Source organism: Prionailurus viverrinus, chromosome C2 (assembly GCF_022837055.1).
Source record: "Prionailurus viverrinus isolate Anna chromosome C2, UM_Priviv_1.0, whole genome shotgun sequence".
Classification (NCBI taxonomy): Eukaryota; Metazoa; Chordata; class Mammalia; order Carnivora; family Felidae; genus Prionailurus; species Prionailurus viverrinus.
Genome location: NC_062569.1, coordinates 71,611,342 through 71,622,593, shown reverse-complemented (window position 1 = coordinate 71,622,593; position 11,252 = coordinate 71,611,342). Strand labels below are relative to the sequence as shown.

Sequence of the window (11,252 nt, the reverse complement as noted above, 5' to 3'; positions counted from 1 at the left end):
AAGTTTGTTTCCTGAAAAGAAAATTCCTGAAGCTGGATGTATATCAAAAAAGCATAAAAACAGAATTACCAAGAAGGTAGCCGAGTGGCTAGGTCAAGTAGTCATGGAAAACACACCAAGGACAAACCTTAGATCTTAATGTAACATGGTGTAATGGAAACAACACTAGACTAGAAGCCAAATAACTTGGATTCCACTCCTGTCTGCTACAACTGATGTTGTGACCTTGGCCTATTTCTACAATAGAAAACTGGAGGGTTTACACCAAATGGTTTCTAAGATTCCCTGCCTGTTTAAACCACTATGATTTTAAGTCTTCTAAGAAACATTTCTATCAGGTAACCCTACCTGGAATGTTCCAATCAGATGAGTTTCTAGGAATATAACTATACAATATATGACAATTGTAGAGATAAAAATGGTTTTTAAAAAACTTGTTGCTGCCATCATTCTCAAAATAGGCTACATTTCCATGGTTCTTGTAGTGGGAGAACCATATGTTGTAAATTGGTCTTTTCAACTGTATCAATATTCCTGAACAAGAATATTGTTAGCAGCAGTGTTTATTAGAGTCCAATGATAGACAAAATTCTATTTTTGTGATACTGCTATTTAAGAAGCTGCTATTGAATTGTAGTTGTTATGTCTCTTCCTCCCATCCTCCAATTCATATGTTGAAGTCCTGAGCCCCAGTACCTCAAAATATGAGCTTATTTGGGGATAAGGTCTTTACTAGGTTAAAATAAGATCATTAGCGTTAGCACTAATCCAGTTATGACTGGTGACCTTATAAAAGGGGAAATTTGGGAGACAGACTTGTACACAAAGAGAACAGCACGTGAATAAAGACCACCATCTACAAGCCAAGAAGAAAGGACAGGAACACCTTATCTCTCAGATCTTCCTAATTCTATGTTAACACTACAGTGTTAATATACCCACTATAGTGGGTTTTCTCAGTTAATAAATGATTTGACATCGGAAGTTTGGGCTGACTTTGCTGTTGCATAACTTAAAATAAATTGTGAACAGGTTGTGAGTTATAAAATGTTACTTTTTATTGTCAATGCCCTTACCAGTTCCTCCTCACTCCTATCTTAAATTATTTAACTCATGGATAGGGGTTGAAACAGAATAAAATAAAGACTGCCAACAAAACTGGATCTTCGCTTCCTATTGTAACATTTGCCTCCTAGTGTTATTAAAAGAATTACACAGATGGAGAGTCTACTGACAGCCTTGAGGATAATTCCTGATGGGGCATGCAAGAGGGAGAGTCTGGGTTCTTATTAATGGGAGTATCAGTGGACTTAATTGTATGTTACGTTGCATTTTAATGACTTTATATATAAAAAACTGAGCTTGTCTTGAGTTTAAAAAAGTTAATAGCACTCATGGTTACAGAAGGAAAACTGTGGTCTAGTTTCTTTAGTGTATCTCTTTCTCATCAATTCATGAAATCAGAGCTTATGTAAGAAACAAGACGACACCAATAGTGGTTAAAACTATGAACTACCTGCATTGAAAATACCACATTTAGGATACCATTATAAATGTAATGAAAAATGTAGCAATGCTAAGAAAATGGGACAATTAAAAAAAATCTTACTTGTTAAAGACGATTCTCATAAGTTGCTTAAAATCATCTATTTTAACATCTCCAAAAGTCAAATTTATTATTTTACATTAATATTATGGCAGTTAAAGAAAATAATCAAGTTGTCTCATGGACTGGAAGGTGACTTATTAATTCCCTCTCATTTCCAAACCTCATCAAGCAGTCACTACATTTATGAGGTAAGTCAGCTGCATGCTTAAAATCTAGATGAATTTTAAGATCTTCAATTTGTCCTGTTGAATATTCACAGTATTGACATAAATAGATCCCTTCAGATAAATGTGAATTTAAATGTTTGCAATATTCTAGCATACTTGAAAAGCCTTTCCCACAGTCATCACAAACATGAGGAAAAATTTTAGTATGTTCAATAGCAACATGCCTGTTAACATTTGTATGAAGTCTACTCCGAAAACCACATACTTGACATACAAAGAAGTTTTTACATTTGTCAAAGGTAATTTTGCTTAAGAGGCTATACTGTCCATGTTCTCCATTGTTATACTTATCACTTAACTCAATTAATTTACATGCATGTTCATTTACCACGTGGCTATGCAAGTCTTCTGGATCATTTGTTTCATGTTCACAAAACTGACACAAGTACTGTTCATCACAGCTGTGCTCCTGGAAATGTAGGTAGAGTTCACTGCTTGAGGAGAACTGTACATCACACTGCTCACACCAATAAAGGTGGTCACTAAAATGGGTGTCTGCAATGTGCTGGCTGAGGTTCTCAAAAATCACTGTTTTATAATCACAGTATTTACAAATGTAGGGATCCTCTTCATGCAGTTTGGCGTGCTCGATCAGAAGCACATTGGTAGAGAAACTTTCCTTGCATACTCGACATACATTTGAATCAGTACGCTTATGCTTCAGGATCATATGCTGCTTTAAGTCAGAAAAATATTTGCTGTTGAACTCACAAAGTTCACATTTATAGAGGCCACTGCTATTAGCTCTCAGTAAAGGCCACTTCTGCTGGGCAGTCACATTCAAAGCTTGGCTCTTGTCAAGAATTTTGCAAAGTTTAGATGGCGGCTCCTCATCAGTTTGGTCTTGGAGACTCTCAGAGGAATTGTTTTCTGTTTCTATATCATAATCTTCAGAAATTGCATGCACTTCTGCAGCAATTGGAACATCTTCAGCGGTGTGAACTTCTATAGGACTCTCTTCTTGAGTTTGTTGGTTGACTGATTCAGGTGAGTCACACTCTTCATCACAAATTTCAATATCAGCAGATTTTTCTGAAAAAATGTAATAAGTCTATTATTATCATTAAATAAGACCTATTAAATAAATAATTGGTACAAAATTTATTTTACACATTTTATTAATGTATATAAAATAAATAAATGCGATTAACTAGTTTCCCTAACCTGTAGAAAAGGCAGTGTGGTCTAGAATTCTAAGTACAGGACTGGGAACCAGGTAGTTCTGATTTCTATTTCTGGCCTTGATCCCATCTGTAAATTTTGGCAAGTCATTTGATGTCTCTGTATCAGAATCATCATCTGTAGAAAGAGATTTGCAAAAATACTTATTATTTATACCAAAGTATTAAATATTAATTATTACTAAAGCACTAAGCGTTTTCAATATAATTTTGAATTCTGATAGGAACTAAAGGACTTAGATTTAGCCAGGAAAAGAGATGTTATCCATATACCACAGATACCCAAAAAATCTGTCCAATCAAGCAACTGCTTTTGCTTCCATGCGCCCCATTTGTACTACAATCTACTTTTTAAAGTTACTTAGGAATTTTAAGTTTAAATTTCTGACTTTGAATAAACCTTTATTCCCTTAGCCCAGCCCCAATGTTTTAAAGTTAGCATGGGGAAACTGAAATACAGGTCAATAGAAAAAGCTGGGCTTCAACATCATGTCAGTGTTGTTTTTAACAGACTTGAAATTTTTAGAAGTTCTCAGAAAAAAAATTTGAGAAGATTGTACGCAGAATTCCCACATAACCTGAATTCAGTTTCTCTATTCTCTTACAAAAAGATGGTACATTTGTTCCAATTAATAACCAATACTGATAAGATGGTATTAACTAAAGTCCATACTTATCCAGATTTCCTTAGTTTTTACCTAATGTCCTTTTTCTGTTCCAAGATCCTAAGATTCCACATTACATTCAGTTGTCATCTCTCTCTAGGCCTCTGTTAGCTGTGGCAGTTTCTCAGACTTTCCTTGTTTTTGATGATCATGACAGTTTTGAGGAGTACAAGTCAGGTATTTTGTAGGATGTCCCATTAATGAAATGTTGTTTTTTTCATGATTAGACTGGGATTATGGGTTACTGGAGGTAGACCAGAGAGGCAAACTACCATTTTTACCACATCATATAAAGGGTACACACTATTAACATGATTTATTACTGTAGACTGATTACCTGGTTGAAGTAGTATTTAGCAGGTTTCTCTGCTGTAAAGTCACTCTTTTACTTTGGAAGGAAGTCCCTGCTTGCAGTCCTTACTTAAGGAGTGGGAAATCATGCTCCAACTCCTTGAGGGAGGAGTGTTCATATAAATAACTTGGAATTCTTCTGTATAGATTGCTTTCTTACATGAGGGTGCCTGGGTGGCTTGGTCGGTTGAGCATCTGACTCTTGATTTCAGCTCAGGTCATGAACTCATGGTTCCTGAGTTTGAGCCCTACATCAGGCTCTGTGCTGACAGTGCAGAGCCTGCTTGGGATTCTCTCCCCCTCCCCATGCATGCTCTCTTTCTCTTTTAAAATAAATAAATAAACTTAAAAAAAAAGATTTATTTCTTATTTACTTAGTCATATCAGTCATATCAGTATGAACTCATGTGTATTTATTTTATACTTTGGGTTATAATTCTTTTTTTTTTTTTTCCTCTCTAATTGTTTCAGCTTTGGCTGCTGGGAGCTCTTTCAGTCAGCCCCTGTGTTCCTTTGACATACCTGTATTGTGTGTGTATGTGTGTTTTGAGTACCTCCTTATTTTCTGGCACTACAAAATGCTCCAGTCTCATATATTTCCTGCTTCAGAACTAGAATCAGCCATTTCTCTAAGTACCAGTTCTTTTTACTGGAGAATGGTTTTAGAAACCAAAATCTGGGCACTGGTGTGCTCACTCCTACTGGGGTGTCATTTCTTTTCGGCCCTCTCAGCTAACAGACCAAAAATGTGTGTACACTGCCAGATATATAGAGACATATCTATAAATATCTCTGTATGTAACCATCTATGTCTCTATTAAGCCAAACAGGAGTTCACACAGATGTCTCCAACGCCTCATGTTTTTTAAAAATTTATGTTTCTGTGTCTACGAGAGGAGTTCAAGGAAACTGGCAGTTTTGATGGTTGCAAAGAAAGAACAAATGCAAGTTGTTATCATTTACCCAATGCTCTAGAAAAGCCTCAATAGAAGATGCAACATTGAAAAACACTAAATCATTCACCCTGTTTCTTCCTTCCACTAGCTCTCTAGACTACAGCTAAGTGGAAGAACTGTATGTAATACTATTCTTAACCTTTCTTCATAAATCCTCCCAACTCTGGATTGGTCTCACTTTGCCATCAACTCCTAGCCACCTAAAATGGACTTAGGAGAATGTGCTTTTTATTTATAGGTCTGAAATAACATTAAAAATAAAAAATTCACATACTTGTTTTCTTACAAAAAATTGTTTCCTTACATTTAAACATTAAACACTTGCCCACTTAGAAATCATCATTTTCACCCACATTTTCAAAGAAATACAAATACATAAAAGCAACTTAAAGAATATTTTGGAAAATATTAGATATACCTTTGTTGTCAAAATATTTTAAGTCTGGTTGTCTCATAGAACAAACACTGTAACAATGATCAGAAAAAATTCCATTGAATCCATCTGCAATTCTGCTTATTCCAGAGGAATCTGAACATAAGAGCAAAATTTTACAAATTCCAGGTAAACATACATACACTTAATAACAGCCATCCCATTATCCAACATATTTTCATATTTGAAATTTTCATATTTGTAATAAAGTATTAACATTTCCCTTAATTCTGAAAGCTTCTACATTTCAGACCTGATACTGAACTGAGCTTTGAAAGAACCACAAATTACACAATTTACAATATAACACCTTGAAGCACACAAAAATAGACTTGCCTTACAGTCAGAATTCCACAAATTATAAATATGTGATAATGTACTAACTGCAAAAAACATTGAATTAACTACCAAGATCTGCCATATAGTGAAGACAAAACCCAAGGCATAGGGGAAATGGTCTGAGGATCAGTTAGGGCTTCTGAAGAGTCATTTCAAGTCTTGTCTGGGATGAGCTGGCAAGCGCTGAACTAGATTTAATTTCCTCAGATATGAAGAATGTATAGCTTGGGTGGGTTAACAGGTATGCTAGAGACTGTCTCAAATACATGTGGTCACAAAGACTTCTCTTCTTAAGACCTCTCTTGCTGCCAAGACAGCAGAGCCAACCTCAACCAAAAGATCTAAAATAACACAATCAAAATGGAAGTTCACATTTCTGAAAATAACATACAGGATAAAACATTTTTTTCCGCAATCATGCAAAATATCTCCCACCAAGGTTAATGTTGTGCCTTAAGAACAAGTCTGGGAATCACACAGACAAATCTCAATTATGCTGTATAAGCATGCAACCTTGGGTATCTAATTTTAAGTATCTATCAATCATTAAATTGTATTAAATAATGTTTGTAAAGTTCTGATGTGTGCCTAGCACATGGTAGACAATGAACAATGTATATTCAGAGAATTTAAAGTTTTCTCTTACCTGAAAATGGACCCAGATATTTAACTGTTATCTGATCCATTTATGAGAAAATGGGTAAGAATACAATTGTATGGGAATTAATCCATGGCCCAACTTTAAAAGTCTACTGACCTGAGTAACGAGAAGGGTGTAATGTCTTCCTTTTTCTTTTTTTAGGATATTCATTCATATCTTTTCAATCTGAAAATGGAAAAATTTAACAAAAGTATCAAAAATAAAGACTGTTAATATTTTATAAAAATTCCACCTAACCAAAGAATTTATTGGCAATAAGAAATGTGTGTGCCACTTGAAAATCTATTTCCTAAGAGAAATGTTAAATAATGCCTCCATTTGTATTTTGGATTTATTTTTCTGATCAAGTTTAAAAGTAGGACACCAATAACTGCGTTGTTTTTTTGTTTTTTTTTTTTTCTCTTGGTGAGGTTGAGAAATCCATTTCAAATGTTGATGTAACTGTGAATACTGGACAATTACAATAAGCCGTACTCTTAGCTTTTATTAAAAAAAAATTGCTCTTATGGTACCATGTTAAGAATAAAATAAGTCCATTTCTTACAACTGAGAATATTTTGATACACTTTTCAATCTAAAGGTGGATATAATGCCTTCAAAAAATATTGTCACAAATCTTTATCTCCTGACTTTCAAAAAATATACTCATCACATAGAAGCTCAGAATACAATTTTCAAGAAAAAATCCTTTTCTTACTTGTAAGGTCACATTCAACACTCTACTGAGAACAAAACAGGTAGCAATCATTTAATGATTAATCATTTATTCAAACAATTAATCAAATCATCATTAAGTGATTGAATTTCCACAGACTGTTACAAAATTGACTAATTGGTTTTGCCACATTCCACTTACTTGGTATAATTCTTAATACTGTGGTGAGGAGAAATGAATTACAGGGAAGTTTTCACAGATGGTAAAAAAAATAGCCTGTAGCAAAATACACAACAGAAGTCATATAAGCAAAAATGTAGTTCACTTCTGAGACTCAAGAATACAATGGCACCAGGTCTTTAATTAACTGGAAAATTATATGGAAATAATTCAAGTATAAATAAGCTTTTGGATATACTGTATAAACACTAAAAATTGATAAATATATATGTGTCATATTTCTCTGAAATAAACTTACCTTCTAAAGCTATAGCTATATTTTAACACCAAAACAGGAATATAAATCAGCCTACTTTATTCAGCCATAATGAAAGCAAATAGAATGAAAGCAAACCAAATCAGACTTCAAACTGTTTAAGTCCTTATAGATTATCCAACAATATAAGAACAATGACCACTTACTGAGCACCAATCACGTAACAGGTTGTGCACCTACTTTATCTTATTTAATCCTATAACATGATAAATGTACAACAGTCTCTCAAAATTATTTACCCCTTGTTATTGATGAGGAAACTGAAGCACAGTAAGATTAAATAAAGACAATTCTTAATAACTGGTAGAGTTGGAATTTGAATAAAGATCAAATTTTAAAGCACATGCTTTGAAAACAAATAGGGAAATAAAGAGATCACCCCAATTCAAGTAACAGATTAGTGTCAGAATCACAACTACCTCTTCCATTTCAGGTTAGTGTTCCTTCACTGTAGAAATGGGCAAGTAAGGAATGTCAGAAAAAGATATTGAAGTTTTCTCCGCCAGCTTTACATGCTGCTTTTCTTACCATCAAAGCAATATATACAGCAGGTAGAACTTGGTACCATTAGTGAGACCATCTCATTTCTAATGATAAGTGTACATGCTGTCTGCTGCTTCACTAGGTTCTGGGTGTATTAATTAGCACTACAGGTGATGTGATAACACAGTATTAAGACAGTGCTTTTTAGTTTACTGAACATTTCTCTATCTTATTTTACTGATGAGGAAACAGATTCAGGGAAAGTCAAGTCATCTAAGTTGCAGAACCAGAGATGAAAAAGCATGCCTTCTGAGTTCTGAACAGCTAACTCTGTGTAAGTAATTTTCACTGCTAATCACTATTACCAGTAAGTTACATCTTGGTTCCAGTTCTTACTTAGCCACCAACGGGAGGAAGGGAAGGAAATCACCCAAAGAAACAGACAACAGTGAGATTTATAGAAATATCTATCTATTATATCTATCTATCTATCATGCCTCACCTACCACAAACATCCCAGTCAAGTGCCTTAAAAAATCAAAAATTTCCGATTATGTAATAAACTAAAATTTCAAGACTCATTCCTAATACCTCTTCTGTATGCTTCTAAAATTTAAAAAGCCCAGAGCATCACACTTCATGTTGTAAATGCTCTAAAACTGTCAGCCAAACATTATAGTATCTTCTTGCAATTTCAGAATACACTTCAATTCTTTCCAACCAGAAGAATGAAAAAGTAAGGAAAGGAAACCAAGCATAGCATTAAAATTGATGTTGCAAGCTGGCACGGATTCAGGTGAGAGGAAGAGGATCATCCTGATCAGGAAAGGTCTGACTCCTACTCAGGGCTGAACAATATCCAAACATTTATCAGACTCCCCCGCTTTGGCAGGATGCTAAGATGCCTACTCAAGACCAAAAATGCTATCCATCCTTCATTTCAGCAAATATTCTTATGGACTTTTTGTATACATAACTACCCTGATGAAGAAGTTTGGCTTTTTACTCAGAGATGTCACATAAACATTTGCTCACTAGTCTTCCTCTCAGGGGTAAGATTCTGAATCACATGCAACTTATCATTCACTCCCTCTTCTCCACTTAAACTGCACATGTAATACATGTCACTGCAGGAAAATTAAGAAAAGGTTTAGAAACCAAGTTAATTAAATCACCTAGAATCTATTCACCCAGAAAAACCATTAGCATTTTGGGGTATAGACATCTAGGCATTTCCCTATGTTAAGGTATATATAAACATTTTACATTTTGTAAAAATGTATATGTTTCATGTTTGACACATGAAACAATTTTTTTTAAAAGCAACTTACAAAATACATATCAGCCTCTTTCCACCTGTCATTTTTTTCAATAAGAATGTACAAAACACCACATTAACAGGCAGTTAGTACCTGTATCAAAAAGATCAACATTTAAGGCCTTTCACTCAGTGTAAATATTCTCTAGCAGATACAAAAAATAAGGCAAGTATTTACAATCAAAAGCTCTATTTTTACAACAGCATTTTAACAGCAAGTTCTTTTCTAGCCTCATTTCAAAATAAGTATATACGCTCCAGATGTTAAAAGAATTGAAACATAAAAATGTTTCGGGAGAGTCTTTGAACTAGAACCAACTGTGTGCCCAACTTGAGTGTCAGTCTTTCCTGAAATACAAATTTTTATCTCTTTGTAAAGACAGAAACTGCTTCAAATTACTTGCGTCCCAGGTTATGCTGAAAAAGAAAACCAAAGGGGTGTATAAGCACCCTAACGAGGGGCCGAGGCCACCGCCCGGAGACTGGAGCGCCAGAACCAACGCCTGCTTTCTGCGGCTGTGGCTCGGGGCGAACAAGGGATGCGCCGCCAGAGGGTCTCGAAGCCGCCCCGCACGACCCGGGGCGGGAGCCCAGCCGCCGTAGGACACGACTGTCGGAGGGGCCGCGCAGGAGCCTCCGGGACCCAGCCGCCTCCACGCCCGTGCCACGCGCCAGGCCCACAGGGGCCGGGTGACCAGCGGGGACTCCCAAACCCCGGCCCCAAAGGCGCCATAAGGAAAAGAGCCGCAGGGGGCCTAGGCGTCCTCCCCGGGAGGGGGAACTGCCTTCGGGATGGGGGAGGGGCCGGCATCCCGCCATAAAACGGAGGCAGGGTTTCAGTTTAAAAGACGCCGTCCGGTCTTCCATGTCCTCTCGCGTGGGAGGCTGCGCCCGCACACCGCCGGCCCGCTCTTCCCTCACACTCACCGGGACCCCAGGGCCTGTCCGGCCAGCCCAGGCGCAGCTTCGAGGCGGCGGCGGCCAAGGCGCCCGAGCGCGGGAGGAGGGGCCGCGCCACTGTGGCCCTCGCGCTCCCGGGCGCTCCTGAAGGGCAGCCCCTCTCCCTCCCGCGCGCCTCACGCCCTGCCCGCCAGGCCCCAGGCCCAGGCTTGGCTGCCGCACTCACCGCCTCGCTCCGCGCCTGCGCCGCGCACCTCAGGGGCCCGCCGACTAGGCGGGGAGGTGACTAGGTGAGAGTGAGAGGGGGTTGGGCGGGGGGGGGGGGGGGGGAGATCCGGCTGCGAGGCCACGCCGCACTCCAGACCTGGGAGGGACCACCGGCCTTTAGCCCCGGGGGTGGCCCATCGGCCCGCGCCCCCTGCTGGCATCTCTGCGCCGCCGCAGGCTTCTTCCGGACAGGGTACCGCCCCTCCCATGCGGAGCGGGTGATTCCACTCCCTAGAATTGCTCCCGACGAGGCCACCAAGGGGACTCCCCCCGCCCCGGGCGGGCTTTCAGCCCCTTCTCCCGCCCCTAGAGAAGTGGGAGAAGCGCAGCTTGCCAGCGGCCCCTTTCCCACCCGGCTCCTCCAGGGGGCGTGCTAGAGTGGTCTGGGACGGGTTAGGCGTGGCAAATGGCATTTCAACCCCCAGAGTGGCAGATGCTTGCTGCGTATGTAAAGGGAGACGGCAGAGTCACGGTTTTACCGAGGCCCCTTCAAAGAACTACGCAGGGCTGTGATGCTGTTTACCAGGGCAAGAAGGTGAAAATCTTGAAGATCGATTAGTCGTTACTAGGCTTCAGTGGGAAGCCTTGATTCAAGAAAGCCCGGTGGAATGAATGTGAAATTATAGGGGATTGGATTTGATTATTTAATTCTTTTTCCGACTGTGAACTTCTAGGAGCAGATGTAGAGAGGATTAAATTGAACAAGCATAA

General features: G+C 38.5%; 1 protein-coding gene across 2 annotated transcripts; it reads right to left on the bottom strand.

Annotated features, from left to right (window-relative positions):
• Positions 1-1,036: 1,036 nt before the first annotated feature.
• Positions 1,037-10,797, bottom strand: ZNF639 (zinc finger protein 639). Of its 2 annotated transcripts, none has more exons than XM_047875967.1 (6): positions 10,501-10,797; positions 7,279-7,353; positions 6,519-6,587; positions 5,408-5,518; positions 3,001-3,135; positions 1,037-2,868 (listed from the first exon to the last, which is right to left on the bottom strand). In XM_047875967.1, exons 3-6 carry the CDS (start codon positions 6,574-6,576, stop codon positions 1,715-1,717), a joined length of 1,458 nt encoding a protein of 485 aa, XP_047731923.1. In that variant the 5' UTR covers positions 6,577-6,587; positions 7,279-7,353; positions 10,501-10,797; the 3' UTR covers positions 1,037-1,714. The 2 variants fall into 2 exon arrangements, with proteins under 2 accessions (XP_047731923.1, XP_047731922.1); XM_047875966.1 differs by lacking the exon at positions 10,501-10,797 and adding an exon at positions 10,302-10,493.
• Between the last annotated feature and the right edge of the window lie 455 nt (positions 10,798-11,252).

Coding starts and splice junctions, on each gene's coding strand:
- ZNF639 (XM_047875967.1), bottom strand. CDS start 6,576: ATGAATGAATATCCTAAAAAAAGAAAAAGGAAGACATTACACCCTTCT. Junction 5,519..6,518: donor ACACCCTTCTCGTTACTCAG/GTCAGTAGACTT, acceptor TCTTATGTTCAG/ATTCCTCTGGAATAAGCAGA. Junction 3,136..5,407: donor AAAATATTTTGACAACAAAG/GTATATCTAATA, acceptor CTCTTTCTACAG/ATGATGATTCTGATACAGAG.